General features: G+C 34.5%; 1 protein-coding gene across 8 annotated transcripts in view; it reads right to left on the bottom strand.

Moving 5' to 3' along the window:
• The window catches only part of SBF2 (SET binding factor 2), a 266,637-nt gene that overhangs the window by 47,892 nt on the left and 191,819 nt on the right, over positions 1-26,926 (bottom strand). For all 8 annotated transcript variants that reach the window (XM_075755159.1, XM_075755155.1, XM_075755156.1 and 5 more), the window contains 9 exons: positions 26,187-26,255; positions 9,277-9,447; positions 7,467-7,729; positions 6,036-6,208; positions 5,703-5,776; positions 5,118-5,313; positions 3,807-3,934; positions 1,375-1,550; positions 306-451 (listed from right to left, as the gene is read on the bottom strand). In XM_075755159.1, the coding sequence (XP_075611274.1) occupies positions 306-451; positions 1,375-1,550; positions 3,807-3,934; positions 5,118-5,313; positions 5,703-5,776; positions 6,036-6,208; positions 7,467-7,729; positions 9,277-9,447; positions 26,187-26,255 (1,396 nt within the window). The remainder of the gene's footprint in view (positions 1-305; positions 452-1,374; positions 1,551-3,806; positions 3,935-5,117; positions 5,314-5,702; positions 5,777-6,035; positions 6,209-7,466; positions 7,730-9,276; positions 9,448-26,186; positions 26,256-26,926) is intronic.

Below are 26,926 nucleotides of genomic sequence, written 5' to 3' on the forward strand. Positions count from 1 at the left end.
CATGCTTCTGTGCTGTTCCATCAACACTGTTCTGATGTAAAAAAATGATAAAAAAGATGCTGTATGAAAATAGTTTGATAATTAAAAACTAACCTAATATTTTACTTTACCACTGAATGCAGTCAACTTCCTTTTTTGCCTCATCCTCACAAAAGAAAACACTAAATGTACATATCTGAAATCTTTCTCTTTCCTGTCTAGGAAGACTGCCATTTCTTCTTGAAGATATTATTCAATATATTGGAATGGAAGCATAATAGGATAGACTTATCAACGAACATGGAAAAAAAATGTTTTACAATTACCAGAGATATCGTCATCTTCATTCCAGCCTGGCCGATTCCCTCTTTCTTCCACTATTGTGCCTGTCTTCTTCTTTAATAAATATTGGCGTCCAATTGTCATCTTCCCAGCACGTTTTGCACCTTTCACAATGCTTTTTGAGAAGGTACTATAAAGTCATAGCAACAAAAATATTTAGAAAGATGCATATGATTCTCCCCAATAGTATGTACAGATTTTTATGATGAACCCACTTACTCAAATAAAACTTATTTAATGATTTTTTGTTTAATATAATGACAAAAATTATAATCTCCAGAAAAATATCTTCCTATACTGATTTTTAAAGACCAATTTTATTATTTTGAGATAAATTTGTGTCTATTATGTCTAATGGTAATGAATAAGCAGCCATTATCCTTCTTTAGGTATTTGTATTTTGCTAGTAATGTGATAAATCTACAAAGTTGACAAAGTAAAGGTAGGAACGATAGAAATTACCTTAAAGTTTTAGGATTCCATTACTAGCTCTGGATTCTACTTTCCTGTGTCAACAATGCAATTATCAAGAGAATCACAGGAACTACCACTCTGGAACAGACTAATGATCCATCTGGTCTAGCAAAAATTAACATGTAACAAACTTCAAAAGAAGACCCAAAGCTCAAACTCTAGATTAAGAGACACTAGGACAACTGTACAGACTGTGCTAAGGGTAAAATTAATTCTAACTCACATTAAGTTATTAACCTATAAAGCAATACACAAGAAATCTGGTTTTTGTGTTGGCATAGTTTGCAGAGCTTAAGATGCTACTTGCATTGTGTGTGTTTCAGAATGTAATGAGATGCTTGTTCAAATTTACTGCAGGCAGAAATTTGGATAAATAATATATTCCTATACCAAACTGACATGTATATCATACTAATCTACCTTTTATTCAGTAAATATAAAAAGATGCAGAACAGCAGTTATTTTGACTTCCCTGAAAACTGCTTGAATGATATGCATTTCTGCAAAGCTGTCAGATTGTTCAATGTATTTGACTAATACTAAACAAGGACACCAGTAATAAAAGAAGAATGACTATACCGGAATGAAGTGTTCTTTTCTTTTTGTTTTGGTAAAATTATCTGTGGTGCTGTTTGCCCAGCTGCAAATGCAAAAGTGCTGAAGATAGATTGAGGATAACGGAACTTCATTAATTGTTTCTTAAATATTTCCACCACTTCAGGACTTACTTCTTCATCAAATGCTACTTTAATTAACTGCATATTAAAGATATGACATGTTAGAAATGGAAAAAAAATACAGAATTAAAGCAATTGAAAGACCCTAAAATATATTAGCAAAATACCCATATTTATGCAGTACTATGTCCAATGGAAAATACAAATATATGTACATTTTGAGGGATATTACACAGCTTATTATTTTTTTATTTAATTTTTACCTTTACATCCTAATACTAAAGTATTTTCACTAAGAAGCATCTGGAATTCTCATAGTATCAAACACAAAATATTTTGGTAAATCCAAGTAGTAGTGCTGGCACTAAGATGTCTACAATAGTTCAAATACTAGTCACATGGGACAGCTTAGCTTGGAAATATTCTGCCAGCTCTGCCCATATACTGGGAACTAAAGCTGGTAATGCGCTTCAAAGACTCTGATCAAACCAACAATTTCAGCAAGCATTCATACATCACGACCATTACACTTCTGTTACTTAGTCATTCAAATTTTTGCCTCACCTTGCAAAGTATAGAAAACTGCTAATAATGAAAATATAATAGTGAAGTCTGATCCTTAAAAAGAAACTAACCTTGTGCTATACAACACTGATCCATCCACCCCACTAAAAGTGCTTTTTCAAAGGTTTTGGGGGCGGGGGGGGGGGAATCCCATCATCCTCAGCCAAAAGGATGACAGTCACCAACTGGGGGGGGGAGGGGAGAAATGACACAAAGGAAAAAAAAGAAAGAGAGAAAATAGGGAATCAGTAAAAGGGCCCAAAAGAACTTTAAGAATGTGGAAAAAGCAAACAAAGAAATATCCTAGAGCTCTATTTCTGAGTGCATACCTATACACCTTTTGAATGTCTTTTGTTTGCTATCTAGAAGGTGGATTTCATCACTGCTTTTTAAATTTCACTTGTTTTGTAAATACTTTCCAAATGACTAATAACTCTGTTGTTCTAGGACCTCCTTGAAAGAAACTCTTGAATCTTTAGGGTTTACACTGATTGCAAGTTTTAAAGACATTAAAAAGCATAACTGCAGCCAAAACCTTCTGAAAGTCATAATTAATAAGCAAAGAGGAGGGGCTATTTCATACTGTATTGAACTCTGTTACAAAGGGAACAAAGTAAACTGTTTGCTGATTGTTTTTGTTCTCATAACCTAATACAAAACTATGCTAAACAAAAGCAAAGATGATGTTTGACCAGACTCCAGCACTAAAAACACTGAGCTGTGTCTGTATTTAGCACATTGTTGAAGCATGCTAACTATTCCAGTAAAAAGATTTCTGGAAAATAAAAGTCTTCATGAAGTCCTCCCAAAAACGCACAAGAACAACTTCCTTGTGGTTGTTTTACTGACTTGTATTCATAATCTTATGCTTTTGAATAGCATATTGAAGGATGATTAGCTAAATAACGTCCATTAATGTAAGGAACTAGTAAAATGCTGATGATCTATTTTATTATATTTTCAAATGTTAGAGTTACTGTTCTCAATGTAAATATGCACTCAGCCAACCCAACAAAATATTTCATATCTGAATTACTGCAGTCTACTTTCAGTCCATGATATAAAATTCTTTGCCTTCAATTTTCCATCTCTTAGGGTTTGACCACAGTTAAGATCACCACCAAGAAGAAACATTTAGGGAAGACTTCAGAGACTTCATGCTTCCTAATTCTTAGAAGTCCATGTCTGTCAATCATCCTGCAGTACGTGCTTCTGCTGAACATGCTGAGGTGCATCCTAAAGACAGGAAACTACCAGGATCTGTGCAAGTCATATAGAAGCTCTTTGGTTCTGGCCAATGGTGGCTACGCTAAAGATTCCTGGAAATGCAGCTTCCGTGTGAGACTATGACTTTCAGCCACGGATTTTTAGAGGAAGCTGGTAAAGTGACAAGTCTCGGGAAGAAAGCAATATTTATTGCTTTTCATATTCATTCCATGTAGCTGGAGGGGAGAGAAAGCATGTTTCCACTGGACTGCCTAGGCCTCTACTTACTCACATTAAGAGATTCTGGATTCAAAATAGCCCTTTACTGGATCCAAAATAGAAAGGTGAGGAAAGGAGTGAAAGAAATCAAATATGAAAACGGCAACCCTCTGTAAATATCAACCGGGCCAAGAAACGCCAGGGTTCCTATGAGAGGACTGCATTCTCTATTGACTTTATAGGGCAGAAAACTGAACTCTTCACAAATACCAGGACAAAGTGCTGCTCTTAAGTACTTAGAGCTGACTGCGTCATCACACAAATTTTTACAAAACTTCCTTTCACCTGAAAGGTAGCTGAAGTGATCTGCAGTCCTTCCTGCATACTCTGCTGCAGCTGGTTCTGTATAGTGATCTTCTTCTCCTTCGTAACGGATGCAATAGGAAAGCTCCGGATCACCGTCTGCTCTCCAACTGAGGACCATAAAATTGTATTTACAGTTACTTCTTAGATGACAGAATCAGATCTGGTTTGGGCACATTGTACTTTTAATAGATAGGAATGAGTAAGTGCAAAGCAACATGAAAATAACAGTACAGAATTAATTTCAGGCAAAATATCCAAAAAGTTGGTGAATTCCTAAAGTATTATTTGTAATCTGAATTTCTGCTTAATTTCAGCTGGGTTGAGTAGAAAAATATTCTCCTTCTTTCTGAGTCTTTCTACACAATGGAAATGCACCCCCAAAATCTAGGTCGGTAGGGGGTGAAGAAACAGTTTCAAGATTATTCAAATTTCATATTGCATTATACAATATTATACAATGAATAATATACACTGATATCTCTACATATGACCATGAACTTTCCACAATAAATTTATACTTCTAAATGACAATCTGCTTAGAAATGGCAGATGTCAAAATATGAAATTTTATATTGAGAAGAGCTATATCCATTACATATTAAAAAGAATACTGAATTTATTAATAAACATTTTAGGGAGAATACTAACTCATGAATATTTGTCATTTAATACACTTCCAGTGGCTGAAATGCCGTGGAAGCTGCAGATCTCACACAATATATATGTTCTCTCTTAGTGGTGAAGAGGCTTACAAACATTGCTCTGTAAAGCAGCATTATTAGACCAACTTTACAGACGGAACTGAGATATGAAGATACTAAGCATTTTGTCCATTTGAAACAGAAAGTCTATGGAAATTACTGAAGTATGGTCAGGAATGCCCTTATTTTCTGTCTCCAAATTTAGGTAGTCCATAAAAGCCCATAATACCATGTGACAGTCTGCTGAAGTTTCCTCTAAGACAAGTACATATTATGATATTATATTACATAAATTACTGGAGACAGTACTCTAAATATTTAACAATACATAGGAATAAACAAACATTTGGCACCTAATGCCTCATCTAAAGAAATAAGTTCTAGTTAAGTTAAATGCAAAATCAAAATCAATCATTGTCATATCTAGTGATAAAAACTTATATTAAGAGATTATTCTTATCTGATCAACATGAAAAAATTTACTGTGAAGTATATACATTTTTACGTTGATGCTTGAATAGGTGGATAGGCCAGCTCAAAGTCTGGCCTATCTGAAGGACCACAGTTATTACTGTTTAATTTGTCTTACCCAGTTGATCATGAGGAGTGCCTTTAAATATAATTCTGTAAGTGGTAAGGAATAAAGCTCCTTCAGCAGGGAGGATGTGAGGACCTCCAAGCAGTCCTCCTGTAGCTTCCTCTCTGCCATCAGGATCCAGTAGCACACGGAGACCTTCACAAACAAATTCTTCTCCTGGCAGTAAAGTTGGTCGTAGTATTTTGGGCTGATGCAAATAAACGAAAGTGTACGTGTAATGGCGATACCAGTGTTATACCTCAGTCTAGTTATAATATTTGGCTTAAAAAGCTTGAAAACAAAATTGTTATGAGACTGAGTCCAAAGAAGGCAAATGGAGTTTGGACTCAACTAAGAGAAATGGGTCTCAAAAAACAGTGGGCATGCAACAGCTTGTTTATGATCAGAAGTTTGGCTCTAGTAGTTTCATAAGTTCGTATTTCATGAGACTAAAGCCAAGCACTTTATTTATCACTGGTGGAAATTTTCTTTCAATGTTTTGATGTTTCCTCCTAAAATTATGAGGGGGGGAAAAGATGACTAAATTGCATGATTCTAATACTTGTAAAGAATACAAATATGTTTCATAATACTTGCCTTCTGTATTGGTGGAAGCCGCCTACTCTCACGATGGACAGCCTCCAGGGTCTCTATGTGCATGGCTACAATGCCTGTAAAGCAGCAATACCATAAATGAAGTCTCACATAATGTGAAAGCTGCAATCTAATTAAAACTCTGATATTCTCAAATTCTCAAATTTAAACAGCAAAGGAATAATTATTTGTAATTCAACAGCAATTATAGTCTAGAAAAGAAAACTAACCACCTAACTTCACTGAAAGTAACTGAAACTAAAAAATGCATTTGCCTCACTAGAAAAAAAAAGAAAAAATAAAGACTACAAACCATTTTTTGGTCACAATTCTTACCTGGTATCATGCAATGAAGACCCTTGATGTGATCCTGTGTAACTCCGCTCTCTGTGCAAACCTTGTCAATAAATCTGGTGATGAAGCGTACAACTGCATTTGCAACGTCATTGTTCTCAGAGTCCTCAAATCCACTTTCAGTGTCATAACTCTCTGCAACACTGCCTGCAATACTATGGATGTAAATAAATTTCAAGTGTGAAAAATTCAGCTGGTAATGCATATATGATACCTTGCTAGAGGCAGACAAGCTGTGGTGGTTTTTTTCTAGTTACAATACACAAACCTTAGTAAAAACATACAGCGGTACCACAATTACACTATATTTTCATTAGCACTGTCATTAACACTATCAGAACTGCATGGAGAACTTTCCCTCCATGAGTCCAGTGCAGACAGGCCCACAAGAGAAAAACTGCTTGGGTGTGAGCTCTATGTCTTGTCTTCACAGAGTCAAGTACATTATTTGCAACACCTGGTAAACAAATAACTAGTTACATACGGAAAGATACATTAAATGGATATTTTGGTTGCAGAGCAAACCATTCAAAAGCTAGAAAGACCATAAGAAAAGTTTTTTGTCTATCAGGAAATGCAAGCAAGTCAGTGGGAAGTGTACTTTGAATGTCTAATATTAAAGAGCCAGATTCATACATTGCAACATATACTGCAATCTCTCTACTGAGCATGTCCTAATGCCTGAGTTTAGAGGTGTTTAGTCAGCAGAAATGAGTAGTCATGGGGACTTTGATACTGATAGCCTACCTATCTTTTACTTGATGTCTGTGTTCTCACGTAGTGTTCTACCATTTTATCAGGTGGGAAATTTGATGGATCATAGGTGATAATTAAGACAATAAATAGAGAGGGAGGAAGGCTTGTTATGAAACGTCCTGGATTTGCATGCTAGGAAATGTAACTGGAGTTATGCTCCTCCTGCCTCCTTAGTAATTTAATCTTTGCCACAGTGGTTTAGCCATCCTGCTTTTTGTGACCTCAGTGCCTTTCTTCCTTGCAGATGTTGCACAGAAATGATGATTTTATGGATGCTATACAAATGCTTTCTTGATTGTAGGTTCATACACTGCTTTTTTCAGGTTACCTATTCAGTAGGTTTTGGGCTGCTGTTTTCTTTCTCATCATACCCCATGTTTGTCTTCAACATGTACATTACTAGATTAAAAATTCTTACTGCGACAATGTATTTTTTATTTTATTATTAATAATTTTTTTCCTTTAAATGGTGGTAAATTACTCCAGTTTAAGTTCCGTTATTGAAGAGGAATCATGTTAGGCTTCTGCTCTCCTTAATTAATGAAGTTGAAGATAAGATACTGAAATAATCTGGAATTTAGAATTAGTCCTGAAACCAAGAAGCTTTTGAAAACTGTGGCACATCCTGACTGATTACCACAGAACTTCTGTACCCACCTGTTTGTAACAATACTGTTGCTTCCACTCTCCCAGTCACCTGTAGCCGATGTTCTCAATAACTTGTTCTTAGTTGTATCCAGTGGTACTAGCAGGTAGACCATGAGGTTAGCAAAATGAATTGCCTGACTGAAAACTGTACTTTCCTCATTCTGGACTAGCTCTTGCTGTGTTTGTTTAGTAAGAGTTGGCCATAACCGCAACTGCTCAGCAGCCAGGTCCATTGCTGTCTTATCCTGGTCTGAACCTATGGAATTTCTCTCCTATAAGACATATAGAAAGAAATATAAAGACATAGAAGAAATAATAACTTAAAAAACAATGTTTAGTCGAAACTGTATTTATTAAATTGTTTATTAAACTTCTTCAGTTATTTATATATTAATTTTAAAAGAGAAAGGGTTTAAGAAGAGTTATGATTACAGTAAGTGAGCTTTGAAGGCAGTTTACTGAAATATGTTAAGTAGCACAATGTGGACAGATTTAAATAACATAATTTCTTTTTAGATCTTTTTTATGCTATACAATCTTCCATGTTTCTTCAGAGTCGTTTATTGATTTTAATATAGCTGCTCTCCATAGCTTATCCACTTAGCTCACATAAGAACAAGCATAAATCAGATTGAGAAATAACATGCAGCTTATTGCTTGATGCAGGTGATATTCTCCAAATTTCTAGGATGTTCAGGTGAGGCAAGCTTTTACATAAGTAGTTTCCAGACCAGGTGAAACATTCATGTTTTAACATGTCGGAGTCAAATTCTAGCATTTGCTTGAAGCAAAGTAGGTAGATGGCACACAGTCAAACTATATTATAGCCTGAGCAAAATAGAATAAAGCAACCTGGCAGCCAGTATTAGTGACTTCACACCTGATGCTAAATTATTAAAGGTCTAGGAAACTTGTAAATGCTTTTTCCATACTAAGTTAAAGTTGAGCTATTCTTCCATATAAACACATGCAGGGGTTAAAGTAGCTGCTTCCAAGTTCTACTATTCTTGACATTTTTCTTTAATTACTGTTGGATTGGAAGGGACTCCCCATACACAGTCCCACAGTCCTTTTCTCTTTACCCTTGATATGTCTGCCATACCTTTTCAGTTCCTCTTTCTGACTACATTTCTGAGAATATCTCTGCCCATTTTACTTCCTCTCTGCAATGCTGTATGACGTCGGGGAGCATACACTTTTCAGTCACATAGTTGATAATGATATTTTCATACAAGAAGAGAGATTAGAAATAGCTCTTTACTATGTGTATGTGCTTCTTAACAACATCATATTTTAGCATGCTGCAAGGTTTCCCATTATACTTTCATGTTTGTATTACAGATGTACTTTCCTCCTGCAGAGACAGACGAGTTGTGCTCTGGAAGATCTGCCCAATTTTAATCAAGCAGACTGAGTGTCATTCAACAGAAATCATCCTAGGGTTTGGTAATAATCTAACACCGGGCACTAGAGCTGCTGCTAAGCTTAGGTTCTTCATGTAATAGACTGCCACTAGTTTATAACATTGCTATATGATAAGTTAAAAGTCTCAGGAAAAGAATATACCTTAAAGTGTGGAAAATTATACAAAAACTGATTGTTTGAAAATTCATAAGAGCAACATCAAATTAGGATGCTTTGCAGATAAAATGTAAGTTTCTGTTATTTTTCCGTGTTATTGTATGCTGTTTAATATGGGGAAAATTAAAGAAAAATACGTAAAACTGGAGAAACCATAACTTAGCTGTCTATAACTAGGAGACCATTAAAATGTGAATAAAAATACTACCTTGATATTTACTTTAATATATTCTCCTACCTTTTGTCTCAACAGTACTGCATGGTTGTCATCTTTGGCTGTTAGGTAGAGGGAGCGAACTTGATTTTGTACATTGCTATAAAAGGTTGTTTCCCAAAACTGTTGGTTAGTCCAGATAGGATGGTCTTGTACACAGGTGTAAGCAAACTGACTAACTCCAGGTGCTAATTTCTGAAAGCAAGATACATGCAAAATTGACAAATTAGTCCTATTATTTTATTTCCTTCAAAGGCTATAGGTTGAGTATTGAAATATATATATATATAAAATCACTTGTACAGACTGAAATATGCAATATATACCATCTTTTGTTCTGCAATATAGGAAAGAGAAATTATCTCCAGTTTTGTGCCATTAATTAACATAGAGGAAGCTTGTATACAAAGTCTAATGCCAGTGCAAGGCATGGCTTTCTTGATTCACAGTAGAAAAACGAGACTCGAGAGGAAGAATTCTGTGATGATAGTACAGAATACATTTCTAATATAAAATATTTTCCTTACCAACAAAATATAGTATTTTTAATAACCTAGTCCTACAACACATAAATCAGTATTCAAACAGATTAATATTATTTCTCCTTTTATTTAAAAGTCAGAACTACAGTAATGAAATTTAAAATCATCGTAAATGGCAACTGAGTCCTTCCAATAAGCTGCATTTGTTGCAACAGCAGAAGATTAAATAAATTGTTCCCTTCATTGTTATCTACCACACTGTATGACCCAAATTCAGGTCCTGAAAGTGTACTACATGGAGTATGTTCTTTGAAGTCACAAGGGTCTGGATCCCTATAAGGTCTCAAACAAAACCGGAACTGTTACAGCATTACTCATTACGAATGGGCCATTTTTTTCAAGTAGATCTATTTATTTAGGTGGCACCAGTCTCCCAGTGAGTTGTTTAATATTCTTGATAACCACATAAAATGAAAGGAAATTTATTTCAGTGGCCCAAATCATGAAGAATGAAATCTTGTATCATACATTCTCACTTTTTGAAAAAAAGGCCACAGAAAAGTTTGTGTTGTATACTGAATAGAGCAAAGAAGCAGGTAATCCAAATACCCGCTTATGTTTATTTCTACAGTAGAACTGAAGAATGGAGTACCTTACTGGGTGCCTTATTTAATGACTTTCACTCAGAATACTACCCATACCCAAAATATACACTGTATATAGAAGTTAAATTTTACTTAACGATTATGTTGTAAACCACTTTCCTGTAAAGCATAAATACCACTTGATTTAATATTTATAATTGTACAATTGTACACAACAGACAGTACATATAATACTTCGTAGCAGGCACGCAGGATTCAAGTGGAAGGCTAAAAAATTACAACTGAAAATTTTAAAGTTTGGTTTACAGATTTCTGGTTTTGCAATTCTTCAAACCGTGTTTTCCACACTACGTTCTTCCAAATACATCATGAACTAAAAGTTCTGATAATGTGCCATGTATTCATTCCCTATTGAAGACAAAGTCCATTGAAATGGTACGTTTGAGGAAATGCTATGTGACATACTACTAATATTTACCCAGTTGAAATACCTTCTCATGATTAACCATCAAAAAGAGAAATGTAATTTTTATTTAATCATGCAGAATTTCATCAAAATTTCTTGGTAACCTGTTAAGAAATCTAAATGTGTAGAAGATTCAAATTACATTAAATGTGACTTTGTTTATTCAATACAGGTTGAAACAGAATATAACCAGTTTGTTTAACAGATTCCCAAGTTTCAGCTGTGACGCAGTTAATGTAACTCACAGGAAATGATAACTTATCACACAGTAATGGCTCCCATGCTTGATCTAGTTGTTAAATCACAGAACAGGACAGCTCGGATAGTGTCCTACTGATCTTTGTATTGACTGCTAGGCATCCCTTGAAAAAAATCTCAGGCATACAAAATATACACTAAACCTCAAGTACATCAAGCCTGTTAATTAGCAAGACAACTAACAGTACATGAAATTGAGTCTTTTAATTGTAAAAAATATAAAAAGGATTACCTCTATCCTCCTGTAAAGCTACCTCCTTTACAGTAATCTTTATTCTTTAAGAGCTGTACACATTTCATATCTTTCACCATTGTCAGGTGTGTATACAGCTAGCTTAAAATAGCTTAATTTATTCAGCTGTGGTAATTAACACAGGGCCCACAGAATGGATCCAGCTCAATCATTCACCTAACTCAAAATTCAGAAGCACAAAACTTGTGTTACAGAGGAATGGGGATGATGGGTAAATTATGGAATATAAATATGGACAACACATCTTGAAAGCTACAGTTACTGCTAAAGCCATATCATGAGTTTTACTTTGATTTATTCTTTATTTTTTTTCACTGGCAGTAATTGCCAGTCACAATACAGCTGCAAAAAGGGGAGTATGATGTCAGGAAAAGTAAAAAAGAGAAAAAGAAAGAGAGAAAAAGCCCATTCAAGCCTACCTAGTTGGTGTAGTTACTCATGCCGGTTTGTGCAGTGAATGCCACACAAAGGAGTAATTTGACTAGTAACCTATCCAGCTGCCTTTGATGCCTCAGCCCAAATCAGGTAATTGTGTAAACTAGGTAAAGAGGGGTTGATCTTTGACATAAACCCAAAAGAAAGTTTAAACAGCTCATAACCCTAGGCCCATAGTAATAGTGTTACAGAAATAAAAATGAGACAGATGATTTTCACATGGGGACAAACATGACAGGAAAGCTGAGGGGCTTTTAGATGCTCTTCCTGTGCTCATAATTTAAAACTATTAACAGTCATGCACAAAACACAATTTTTAAATTATGGAGATTTATGTTCCAATGTAACGACATAAATCAACACTGACAGTAACTCCCAGGCAAAATAAAAATAGTTTGTTTACAAAAGGAAGAAAGAAAATCCATCAAAAAGCTAAGAGATCATAAACATTATCCTTCTCATCACCTGCACGTGTTGAAACAAATGGCAAACCCTGATAGTGGCCAGAGCACAGAATCAAAGTCAGGACTTAAGAGTTCCAGGCTTAGCTCTGCCAGTTATTTTGGGCAAAATCACTTTGGATTCTCAGCTTGTTTTGGTTAGTTTGTAAAAAAGCAGTATGAATACCAACGTTAAGAAGCATACTGCTACTTCCTATGCAGTCAAAATTCATGGATTAAAAATCCTCTTGGTACAAATATATGAATTCCATGAAGCTTACAGTGTCTATATTCCCTACCCTGGGAGTGCTTAGTCAGCCCATTTGACTAGAATGGAAACTAATCTAATACATCAAAAGGGCTCCAATGTTTACTGTTGTATTCAAGAGAATTTGCTCAAGATTTCTCCAATGTAAGTAAAACAGTAGCTCAGTGTTTTTCATCAAGTAATGCTACATATATAAAACAAATCTTACCTATCTTTCCATAGGACGGCTAACCTATGCTGATACTTATGTTCTTTCTCCCTGTCCCAATAATTAATTTCTGTCACACAGAATGAATTTAGGAGGCAGCAGAAGAATTTCCTACTTATAAGGGAGGATTTAAGGCCTGACAGCTTAAAAAAGACTCCAGAAGAAAATAATAAAAATAGTTCTGAAGTCATAAAGTCCTTATTCTACAGCTGTCTGTATGATAGCTTAAATGAGCATTGAAGTGTAAATTTTGTAACAACCAACAGAAAATGAGTTAACTTCTGTAAAGGACACCGAGCTCTTTCAATAGACTAACGGCACTTTAAAAAACCCCAACACTCTCCTCCCAAATTATGTATGAAACAGACATTACCTATATCAAAATAATGAATTACATTCTACAGTTTGTGAAAACACAAGGTAGATTTGGAACTTGTTACGTGTGACTATATGCAATTTCCTGAATTCAGGAATTATCTTTCCATTATTTCCACCTGAGTGGCACTGGATAATACCTGCCTAGAATTTTTTCTGTTTCCTGACACTGAATACTTCTGATTCTGAAAATTATACTTGTAGCTCAGTAAAAAATGTGCACCAGCTCCAAGACTCCCAAACATACTGTGAGGTGCAGGTCCCCAGACTGCTTCTCTATAATGCTGTGTTATTTAGATTGCTTGTTTATGGAAAAGAAAAGCATGCTTTGTGCTGATCACTCAGTCATTATCCTCTACCCCGCAAAAGCTTAAAGAAGAAAGCAAGTTTATTCTAGGAAAGCAAAGGATCCAGTTATGGACTGTGAAGTTGGAAAAAGAATTACAAACCAAAAAGAGTAAAAACCAGAATATAAATATACCTGAGGCTGCTCTTTTCTGACAGGGTTTTGCTGCATGTCTCTTGGCTATGGAAACGAAGGGGCAAACTCAACAGTATTCTATTTTTTAGAGAAAGCCAGTTTACTTGAGAAGTAAACTGGATTTCTATCTCCAACTTATATCCTGGGTTATTGGTTTGGATATTTTTGGTGAGAAGAGGAAGGAGGATAGCTGAGAAGGAGGTTGCTGCTGAAGGCAAAGAATAGCTTCCTCCTCAGCTCCTCAAGGAATCACAGTGTTATGGGTTATCTGCCTGACCTCTGTGAGAAAGCTATTGCAACATTTGTGAAATTACACACTGATCATCTTTGCATACCAAAGGAGATGACAGCACTTCCTCTCTTATATTGGGTAAGGTTGCTTCTGGAAGTCTGCAAGTGTAAGCTTACAGATCATCCAGGACATAGTGACAGTGCTACTTTAAAGGGTTACTCCCCATCTAGGAGCTGTGTACACAGACATTCAGTCAATTACCACCTATTGCATATCATGACTAGGTACCACTTAGTGTAGGCAACACGCTGCCCCTACCCAAGGCAATGTAAATCAAGTTCTGCACAGGAACATATTCTTTGAGCCAGTCCTACATTCAGATCTGTGTTGTGCCCACACAGATTCCTGGTAAATTCAAAAGGACTTCAGAGAAGTCCCACAGAATCAACCTACATAGATTGACCTGCAGGACTAAGGCCTATCTATATATTACTTGCATACAACACTGCATCACACTGCATATATATCAATATTTATCACAGCGTGTACATACTCAAACAAGTATAAGTGTATATGAAATATATTTTCAAGTCTGACTGAGTGCTGCATGGATAACATGAGTCAATAAATTCAATTCAATAAATGGTTTTCCCATTTGGTCTGAAATATAAAATTATACGCACATGTACTGTACACACAAATGTAAGGAAAGGTCATAAAAGCAAAACATAAGAAGTGTGATGATGCTTCCATTGTTATTATTATTAATAATAGTTTTGATTTTTAGTGCTTTAGAAAAAAGATGACAAAATACTAAATCAAACTTCTCCTCCAACTTGAAAACCTCAGCAACAAAAACCCCAATTTGCCACCTCTGCTACCTTCAGAAAGTCACCAAACAAGACTGGACTCAAGATTCGTGTATATATTTAAGTAATTTGAAGTGCGAGCAGCAAAGCCGTTCATTATCGACTATTATTTCACCATGAAAAATAAAAGACAGGCCAATTCACTGATAATTCAGCACTACCAAATCACAGAGAGGTACACTAAACCAGCAGAGGGCAATAGAATTCTAGAATTTTACAAAATTGGGATATAATTCTGGATGAAGCTTTATTTATTGTATACATTTTCTGACAACAGTGACTTAAACATCTAACTACTCATGATCTTTAATCTCAGATTCTTGAAGATCATGTATAATTTACTATACATTACTTAAAGCCATACAGAATACCTCAGAGATTCTATATAGATGTATCAAGACAGGTAGATTTATGCTAATGCAAAGATACACGTAACATTAAGTAATGCACAATAACATACTTCTCCTTTCACCAAAGAGATAACAAAAAGATTTACAAATTTCTATTATATGCAGAACACACTAAGGAAACTAAAATAATCTAGAATGACGGTTGTTCAGAACCTGCAAAAAAGAAAGAGAGAAGACATTTGCATACCAGAACTTCACAGTTCTACGTAAGGCTAAGTTCCAAAAAGTGGATAAGAAATATGATTATTTCCCCCTGTCTACAGTACATTAAAGTATTTTAAAAAAATAAATCTGATTTCATTCTAGAGATTACCATGACTCTATTCACCAAGATTTAATTCTATTAGTTCTAAGTTACAGATTTCACAAATTTTCAGCTGCAGTGTTGAACCCATCTGAAGAGTTTTTGAAATTGTGACACAGATATTTTGAAAATCTTCTAAACCGTCACTGTAATCCTTTGGCATTAGGTGGCTCAGCAGTAAGCTGTGCACCTGTGTGACTGCATTGGAATGGTGGTATTGGCTCTATCCACAAAAATGACCTCCCAGCAACAAAGTTGTTATCCAGGTACACACTCAGAAACAAAGAAATCCTGTAAATCTCACAAGTTTATGTTTTAATTTATATTCAGATAGTTGTTCTTAGAATTACTGATGACCTAATAAGAAACTTAAAGCCCAATTTAATAGAGCATCTAAGTAATCCCCCCCAAAGGGTAATGAAGTAATTTTTTTAGGTTCTTCTGTCACTTCATTCAAGTATTTCTTTAATTACTATTTTCCTTGTCCTATGGCAGCTTTCTCTGTCTTCAGTGGTAAAATTCTCTCCAAAGTTCTCTCAATATACAGCATTCCCTTATCTGAAGGAACTATTAAAATAGTATTTAAGTAGTGCTCAAGAACAGGATGACCAAAATAGTCTGAAAGGTATAAGGGTACAATACAGAATATAAATTGCAAAGGAATAAAAAAAGTTGTAACAGTAGTAGATCTCATCTTGGTAATACAAATTATATATGCTACATGGTTCAGAAGATGAAAGAGAGAGGATGGGCAAAACCGGGAAGAGCAATATCATGAAGAATTCTGAAAGTAAGGACAAGAAACCTGAATTTATTGCACTCTGAGATAAGTTATTTGACAGATTAAACAAAGATCCAGTCTGACCATCAGGCAAAGAAAATTATCATGGAGGTGCTGGGTGCAAGTGCATTACAGAGCAGGATGCTGTAAGGAACTCTTCTGCCAAATGAGAAGATCCAGATATGGCATGAGCTGTGCATGAGGAAGAGGAGACTTACTAGATCTGCCTAGTAAATTCTTATTGACAGGAGTGTTTTGAATGAATGACAAAGAGCTGATGTGGTATTCACATGTTCAAAAAGGCAGTGATGAATCAGAGGAAGCAAAAAAGAGGATCCTAACGAGAATTTCAACTGGAGGAACAAAGGATAAAGGAGCGGGGCTCTGGATGAAAACAAGAATAGCAGGTATGAACTTCAGTTCCGGGCTTGAATCACTAGGAGAATAATAATGTGTATAAGTGAAGGAGAAAATGATAAGACAGGAAAGCATTTGTGACACCCCAATTCTTTGGTCACGTCCAGTTTAAATTGTTGATGAGGTATCTGGAATGGCAACATGGAAATTCACACAAAAGCAGGCAATCTACACAAATATATCAGCAACTTATCTCCCTTACCAACTGTAAGCATTCGGAAATGGAAACATAAAATAACGTTGCTCCAATCATGACAGATAACAATGTCCCAATGAAACTGAATTCAATAACAGGAACAGTATTTTCATGCAGAAAATTAAGCTCCATTCTACTGGAATAAGGAGTTAGTGATCAGGAGGTAAAGTTGAACTTAAGGATATGGAAAATGCATTGAACTCTGTTACTTCAGATTTACATTCCTTCGCTTTATGGTCAGAAGCTTTACCAGAAATTTTAATTAAACCACAAGAAATTCTGTCACAGTGAAAATTCTAAATGAAGCTGTATTTCTGTAACACTGTAATCCCTCCTAGAAATAACAACAATGTAGAGAGATGGACTACAACTAATTTAAAATTGTTAGTCAAACCAGAGTTCTGTATCATTGCTAGAAAATGAGTTCAAGTAGAATCCGGAATATTTACAAATTATGTAATCTAGTGCTTGTGGGAATACAATGGAAAGGTTTCTGTTTATTCTGGGAGATGGTGGATCAGTTCCTCAGTTACAGAACTAAACATTTACTACAACATTTATCTTTACTTCTTAATTTAATTGTGTGTGTGTGTGTGTGTGTGTTGGGGGTTTCCCTTTTTTTGTCCCTGACCAAGTACTTCCTCCCACAAACCACTTAAGTAAAGGAATTGCAGATTGCAAAGTTCTTTTCAATGTTTCTCATGATGTTATCATTCTGGGAAAGCAAGCTTCTTCAATAGAGCAAAGTTACTACAGTAATTCATGTCCAAAATTCCTTGTAAAGACACATGTTAAAAAAATCCTCTCGTTAGTGCTAAACTGTCATATTATACTTTCCTGTTTTATTTCTTCCAGATTTTTTTCACCTAAAGATAGTTTTGGAAATGAGATACGCTTTACCTGTGAAGAAATAAAATCTGTTCTACAGACATGTATTATGTATTCATTCAAAAATCAAAGTACACTAATTAAAATCTTAAGGATCAAAGATGACATTTTGGCATCTGTGTTTGCAAGCGATACTTGCAAAACCACTCAGTCACAGCTAACAAGAACTCCCAGATTCCTGTTTTAACTTAAAAAGTATGTTTGCTTTTACAAAAATAATTTACTGAGCTATAATCTTTATATGAAAGGAACTTATAATGAATGTAATAAAAACCCTTGACCAGGAGAGTGTTTGGAAATATTGACAGAACTTTGACCATCACCTTAATGTTCTCTTTCATGACCCTACTCATATTCATAAGCATCTGCTAAGTAACCACACATTATTCTTTCCCAAAACTCAGTAAAACACTGCTTTTATGTCACGTCTATAAAAACTTCAGCCATAGTTAACCTACTAGTGGACAGAATCACCAACAATAATGATGACTAATACTATTCCACAGCTTCCTTCCAGTGCCTCAAACTGCCTGGCTTCAAGTATTATTACTTATTTCAAATTCATATTGTAAGCTCTTGAGGATACGGATCTTCATCTTTGTGTTCTTTTGTATAAAAGCAAGACCAGCAGTTCTGCTTCATAATTAGGGCTCCCAGCTTTTTCCAGTAATGCAAATAACGCTAATATACACACTTGATAATACTGTAAAATACCCTTAATCAAAACTTGAGTATGTGCAAAATGAGTAAGATCTCTGAATGAAGAATTGTTAAACAAGATGATATATGGAAAAGCAATTTACACATTAAATTAAGATTTAAAAATCTAGGTTATATGGTAAACATACTGCATGGTGCTTTAAGTTACACTAGTGTCCAGAAGTCTAGGAACCGGCCTCAATCTAAAGGACAAATGTACTTTTTCCTTACAAAATATGAATCACCTGAAAGGATTAACATCCAACCCTACCCCCTGCAAACAGGGCATGTGTATCATGTCCTTTTACACTTTTCACCAGCATTACTACTCACTCTCTCCTAACAAGCCACTGGTATCCAGAGTTGAAACATTACAATCTCTGCTGATCGGAAGAAGCATTAGGGCTCCAATAGTGAAAGAACATCAAAATCCAATGATGAGAACTAATATATATTCTTTTCATACTTACTACTTCATTTTAAGTACTAAAGAAAAAGTTTTCTGCTCTCCTGTGTGATGTCCTTAAATACACTGCTGTTTGTTTTAGAAGAGTTATGTAAAAAATAGGAACCACTTCAAGTCTGTCTACATATATTTTCTTTTGTGGTTCACCTTCTTCCATAGTATCCACTGTATGATACAGACATCTTCTTGCTGTTTTTTAAGCAGGCAACTTAATGTATTTCTACATTTAAGGGATTCTGAGAATGTAAATAAGAATATGCATTGTATTTAAAATAATTTTATTTAATACAATTTAAGTCACAAAAAATATTTCCATAGTCTAAGTATCAGAACTGGCAGAATAGAGATACAAGAAGAAAATTAATGGAAGCAGAAAAAACTTCTTGTCAAGACAATACAGGAAGTCTTTCAGGATGGGAGTTTCCTAAATTAAAGCTAGTAATACAAGAGTGGAGAATTTTAAAGTAGAAGTGATTTCATCCAAAGCACATCAGAATAAGACAGAACATTTAGGAAATATAGTAACTAGATGTAAGAATGAAAATATTTTGGTATAGAAAGCTAATGCGTTACAGAAAGTCTTTCTAGCTTTATAGAAGGCTAACAGCATGCTAATGTTTATGAGAATTACTTGGGCCAATCATAGTTGTGCAGAAATACAATTTAAGAATGACAACTCATGTTAAACGTAAAAAAACCCCACTAATTTTGCCTTTCAAAATTAATTGAACTAATTTCATGCAATTCCCTGGTATTTACACAAATATATTATTATATATTATTTGTTATAAAGTAACAGGGATAATGTTAGTACCAAATTTTCCACGAGTATCACAATACAGTAGGACAAATATTACACTTATTTCAGCTGATACTAACTGTAAAATTTGCCTGATAAAGATAGAAAAATGGAATCAACTCTTCAGCCATCATCACAGATTTCCACACCAGTTTTTCATTAGGTAGCTTCTCTGTGACTTCATAGCTGATGCTATACAACAGAGAGCACATTTCAAATTATAATGCTTCTGCTACATCATTAACCTTAGATTGGGTCTCTCTTGAAAAAGCATTTGATGATAATAGTTAAAATATGATAAACTATGAATTTCTCTAGTACTGCCTCTTTAATGTTCAAAGAAAGTCCTCCTTATAACTGGGATTCCTTTCCACTCCTAACAGGCTCTGGAGTAGAGTGATCATTTATTTAGGCACTCAAGGAGTAAAGGCTTTCTTCCACTGAATGTCTATCGTAATTGTTACTCAAACTTGGTAATTCATTTCAACTATGAAAGTATACACTCAAATTAATTTCACTTTATTATTATGCTATGCGAAAGAGCATAGATACTTCACTATTACAATTATTTCTATAATGTGTCTTAACATGGAATATTCCAGTTTCACATTTTATCATTAACTTCAAATTTTTTTTCTTAAATCATAATTTTGTACTCACCCTGAAGATTATTTAAAAAACCTTAAACGAAAAATACTTCCAGTAAACATGGACTAACATATTTTTCATCTCCAAAAACGCTACTAGGACAATTCCTAAGATGATTTGAAAAAATGTTCTGTAACATGTTAAGAAAAAATAAGATGATTTAGCAAATTTTGATAATCTTTTAAAAACACTGAATAAAGCAATTCTCCTATTTTATATAATTCTATTTTCTTCTCAACAGAGAAAGATATAGGCATATGGAGTACAAAGGATAAATAGGCAGACATGCAGATGAACAGCCAAACGATAGCATACCAAAAGGATTTCATTTAGCACTAGTCTGCAAAATATTTCTCTGATATTTCATTACAAGTTCTAGAATTAAATTAGCATCAGTACCCAACTGAAATTTTATTCAAGATTTGATGGCTTACAAGCATTAAAAAATAATAGTAATTTTTTCCCTCCATCCCTCCCAAGAATGACATAATTTAGTCACATGAAAACTATGAAGCAGTCTCCAATGCATCTCACTGTTATGCTAAATGACAAACATCAATTTTCATGTAATACATCCAATCTGAGAGACAGTTTACTGCATTTGGGTTATTTTTTCTGGAACCAGATCAGCACTATCAAAGTGTACATCAAGCCATTAAAAGCAACAACCGACTCAGAAATCTAAATTAAATACTTGCAATTCTGAAAAATAATACTTCTCTGGCTACTGCAATTTAAAGAAATGCTCGTCTACAAAATACGGAAGTCCATTCATCATTTCTACACAGAACAGGGTTTACTTTCAGAATAGTGTATTTTTATTATGCCACTTCCTTCATTCAAACAAAGGTGATCAGAACGGTCACTTCTGAATGCCAACTAACAAAAATTTGCAAGTGCATTACCATCTACTATGTAATGTGGTAGAATAGCCTTAGAAAGGTATGGGAACACAGATGATTACATACAGTTTAAGGATAAAACTTTAATTGCAGAATTTTGAAAAAATCCCCTGAAAGTGAGAAAATTGTATTATAATCTGCACATTCAGGTTCTGCAATGGTTGAGGGATGCGACAAAGAACGTTTGATTCGACTGCCTTAGTTGATTAGATCACCTTAGTTGAAAAGGGAGGGATGATGGAGAAGGGGACTCGGACTGCGACTTGGTATGGAGGAGCAGCAAGGAAGACAGCTTTTGCTCCCTCTGCGTACTGCTCAGCGGACAGGCTGAAACTGGTGCCCGCCATTGATCACCACTCACGCTGCATACTAAACCTTCAAGAAATGCAGTGTAGTCTACACTTCGCCACCTTGGCAAAGAGATGTAATTGAAACAGAGTATCCAAACTCTGTGAATTTGACAATGTCAATTATATGATCGTCAAACTGTCTTCCTTGATGACTTAATAAAATGAAAATGTGATATATATCTTTTTCATCTTGTCCTTTCTTCCCACGTGCAGAAAAAGATCTCTTTTCTGCAGCATGAGGGAATACTACACTTCTGGTTTATACACAGAAAAAAATGCATACCAAATAAGCATGGGTCATCTGTACCAAAAAAACATGGAAAAATTCTTTTATCTTCATGTATAAATACATTTTATTTATATTGTTTCAATTTTAAACAAAATTCCAACAGTATTACTAATGGTAAACTAAAACCTTTTTCTAACCCAGAAGCAAAAGACATGTTTGTTTTTGTGACATTAACAGTACACACCAAAGTCCACTGTCACTGATGAGTCACATTTTGCTAACAGCTCACGTCCAATACTTAAAATTTTTAAAAAGGACTGTGACTATTTTTTCTAGAAAAATTCAATTATTTCTCCAGGCCACAAATATGCAACCAGCACTGACTTCCTGTCTATGAATTTAATCCCACCAACTATGAGTTAGAGTGCGATCAAATCCCGCCTGACCAAGTTTCACAACAGATCAGTCACCAGGTTTCAGGAGTTGGAATTCTGAAATTTCACCAGACGTCCCAAGAGCTGATACATGTTGTATGCAGGTTGATCTTTCTTGTTATTTTAATTAGATTTAGGTAGAAATATCCTAATGTTTATGTAAGCAAAGATATTAGGAGATAGACAAGACCTGTTGGATCGTGCAAGCTTCTTCCTTTCTACACACTTTTTATGTTTCCCCAAGAATATTTTAAAATACCTCAAGGCTAGAGCATTGACTACTTCATGAGAACACCATCCCAGAATCTAACCAACATCACCTCTAGCAGTATGTTTCTCTCACTACTCAAGTTTCTTTGTTTCATCTGCTGGACTCACATGAAAACACATCTTCCTCATTATTTATACACCTCAATCACTTGGTGTTTGCACTATATGTGGCCACGTATAATAAAGCTATTTAGGAAGAACAGGCAATTGTTTCATTAGTGCTCTGCTTTGTGTTAGGTAAATAAAATGAAACAACATTTCATAGACACAATTTTCCTTTCACAAACTTTGATGTGTAACTTCTTTTTATTTCATTTGAAGCAACAGGAATTACATTAACAACAAAATGTTGTGACATGAAACCCCATCATAATTTCCCATCAAAATTACATAGCAAACATAGATGGTAACATTTATATTTGACTGATAGAAACCTACAACATTTTTACATTTACTACAGGCTTTCTCACTGATAACTCAATTTGGAATACTACTTGCGCAGCAATACCAATGCACACACAAATGAAAACCTGTGTCACTATTAGATTCACAATTCCTGTCTATTCCTGGCTACCAAGAACACTGTGCAGTTCCAACAGGGCTAGGTGAAATAATATTAATATGCTGCTGGCATTGAACATGGTATTCTGATAATGGAAACATCAGTAAAAACAAATACATACTGCCAAGTACTATTTCACCATTTTTTTAGAAAGTATAAACATACACTTACAGCAGGAGTAAGACAGTTCTGTATACTGAAGCAACAGTATTGGAATACCTGTGTTCTGCCTACAGAAAAATGAAATCGTGAAGTATGTGTGTGCATGTGTATGTGTGTGCAAACCTCACTGTATATGGTAATTAAATAAAATTGACAAGTAACTCAGCAGAAAGGGCCATGACATAGTTTGACAGTGCAAACATACCAGATTTCCTGAAGGTTTTTCAATAAAAAACAAATAATCCCCCCAAATGACCTTAATTTTAGTTTGTACATTCCTCTGGACTTATCGGAGACAGAACAGCAAAACGTTGTGTTAAGCAGCAAAACTTTAATCATTCTATCTAAGATTTCAGTAAAGGGAAACCCAGTGAAAAGAGAACTTATAAACTGTTAATACATTAGAAAGCAAGAAGCTCATGGGAGAAAAGCAAAGCAGCAAGATTTGTTATTGTTTCTCCCCAAAACAGAGGAAGAGGAACAGGAATCCCTCCAAAGGGTTACAGAGATGTTAATGGTGTGGAAAAATGACATCCATTTTTCTTAATTTAATACTACTGATGCGGAATATTGTTCCTATAGAGGTTCATGCCAGGTAGAACATACTTATTCTAGTCTAGGATACAATGTTAAAAACCTCTGGAGAAGCTGAAAAATGCTCCAAAAAGTTTCATTTTTACTCAAATTCCAAACAGATCCTTAAACTGTTAATCCTAACTAATCACTGCAAAGTTTGTCTACTGGTCTTATGTTCTGAACAACACATCAGTTTGTGTTTAGTATGAATATTTTTATACCAAAATAAGTACCTTTGCCAAAGAATTGTATCTAATGGGACATACCAAAGGGGGTCATCACTGAACCTGAGGATTAGATCTGGGAAAAACAAAATTCTTTTTCTATTATGCATTAACAGCTGGCTTTTGCAAGTTAACAGTTAGGTTATTTTAATTTTTAATTCAGGTCTGGAACACTAAAAAAAAAATCATCATGCTTCTTACATCCGGGGACTCACAGTTTCCTGAGTGTATAGCTTTAGAGTTAAATTGTAAGTATGGGACTAGGTTATTACAGAAAAGATTTCAGAGAACTTTTTGTGAGAGAAATAGTACGATATCTTGGTACTCCTACAAGAAATATAAGTATATAGAAGAAATCACTTAAAGATACTGTATATTCAATCCAGCTTTTTGCTCTCCTTGATTGTGAAATTAAAACTTATGCTTATTTCAATACTCATGATACTCCATACAAAAAAGTTTTTACTGCTTTTTTTTTTCCTCTACTGGATCAAACTTTACCAAATGAGGAATCTAACCAAACTGCTACAACTCCCCAAAATACTCTCTGTACCTCTCAAGGTGAAGAGCTATATGGACTTTCTTGGCTATTTTTATTAGAGTAACTAAAAATCAGAAAATAAAACAAAACTAAAGTCATAATATAGGATTAATGCCGTAGCAAGAATAAAATAGAGAAATGGAAAATCTCTATAGCTCATTAGCTCTTTGTCCAAATTAGGTATTAGTGGCAGCAACAAATCACAGACAACTCATGATTCTGCTACTCAAGGACTCAAAAGAAAGGGAATAGAAACAGATGAACTTGTAAAGATGAGAGAAAGTTTATTTGTGAGACTTAATGTCTCACCACACTAGCTTATTTAAGAGAATGAAAATATTCTGTAGATTCTTTCCGAAAAAACCAGTCTTGGATTATTGTGTACAGCTCTAACATAAAGCCTATTTAACGAAAACTTTTTCAAATTTCAAATGATTAGAAGACAGAAAATTACCACTTTATGCTCTATATATGTTGCAAATACTGTCTTAAATAGGAGATTTCGAGAAACTTCCTATGCATATGACTTTGTCAAAATTGCTCTCGTCTTTAACAGATGTTTCTGTGTTCTATGACTAGTAAAGTTCCACATTTTTTATTCTAAAACCTACATCATTCTAGCTTAAAACAACCAGAAATTGTTCAATTAGAATGTATAGTTTAAATTAAAAAGCATTGATTGATTTCTCAGCATATTGTTTCAGAAACCTTAGTTTCTATTCAGCTAAAATAAGAATCTGTTCATTTTCTTTATGGGTACTCATAAATAACTCATACACCATCTGCAGGATGGAAGGTTATATTTTTCTTCATTTCTATCACATGTTATTAATGTCTAGCTAGACTGTCACAGTAAGTACTATTTTGCAGCATCACGATGTATGAATTACCAATGATTAAACACTTATTTCCCAGACTGGGCTGTATAACAATATTCATATTAACCAAAGATTATTTAATATTCCAAGCAAGTCCGTGTTTTGAACTTATCTCCTCAGATACGTACATCCTAAAAAGTGACACTTGAGGTAACCAAAACTGGTGAAAATGCTACTGTATTGGGACACTGAAATAACTAGATCCATACTACAAAAGTTCTGCTTTTCAAATATTTGGTTGTAGAATTTGCATTATTTACATTTTCATATTTGCTATCATACTATATTTTGTCACTATCAAGCACAATGCAAAATAAGAAAAAAAAAAAAAACCCAACACAAGAAATTGAAAACAAATTTACAGTTAAAACAAGCCATTCATAATATTCTCCAGAGTTAACAACTACGCGGTCTGAAAACTTAGCATGTACTTTTTAGCCAATGCTTAACATGCCAAATTAAACATAGAAATACTCCAATAAACAGGTTTCACACAGTAACATCAGAAATTATTATTTTCAATTGTTTTAGTGATTAGTTATAATTCAATGATAATTCTCTAACCCATCATATAAGTCTGCATTTAGTTCTGGGTAAATTTATCATAATCATCATCACCCAACATCAATAAGTGTAATTCTGGAGCAATGTCCACAATAGGCTATTAAAAGACTTCCATTTCAATCAATTTTAGAATGAACCTTCCTACCCACAATGTATCTCCTGTGATTACCTTCTCCACTTTAACAATGTACGTAATGTAAAAAAAAAAAACAACAAAACACCAAACAACCAAAATAGGAGTGGTTTTCAATAAAAAACTTACCCTATAAAAAGCAGTTGTCAAGGGTAGCAATGCTGCAGCAATGCTGTATTCTTCTGAAGATGAACAATCCTTCAAGAAAAACATACAAAGAAAATAAGCAAACCCATTTTCAATGTTAATGCATTATAATTTCATTTCTGCCTTATGGAGTCCCTCTGATATCCTTTCTATACACAATATAATTTTTAATCACTTGATATCATGTAAGAATAACATATATTTGTATGTGTGCATATGTGTGTACATATAGGTATCTTTCCTCGATTTCTGCTAGATAGGTATTGCTATGATTCTTCTCACTTACGGAAATAATTAGCAGTTTTCTCACTCCCATGTCTGAAATATAATTTCACCAACATAGTTTACATATAAAGAGGAAAGTACTCCTCCTTTAGGAAACAATAAAAAGGTAGCTTGCTTCCATTTGGGTCAACAGCAAATCTGACTAAAACGTAAGTGATATGATGACCAAAGAATGTACTTTTGAAAAGTTTACACAAAGAAACTGACATTTATTTAATATGAAATAATCACCTCCACCATCTCTACAAAAGTTTGGCACAAGGTTAAATCTAAAAGAAGATGAAAACCCATTCTCTTCACAGGCTGAGAATGCCTCATTCAACAGCCAAGTGTGTCATTTGTGTCTCTAGGCTGAAAAGAGTATGCCAAAGTAAATCAACTAGTAATTGCACTGATGAAAATAGTGATTTTATTACGGAAGTCTTTTAAAAGAAACC

This window comes from Balearica regulorum, chromosome 5 (genome assembly GCF_011004875.1).
Source record: "Balearica regulorum gibbericeps isolate bBalReg1 chromosome 5, bBalReg1.pri, whole genome shotgun sequence".
Lineage (NCBI taxonomy): Eukaryota > Metazoa > Chordata > Aves > Gruiformes > Gruidae > Balearica > Balearica regulorum.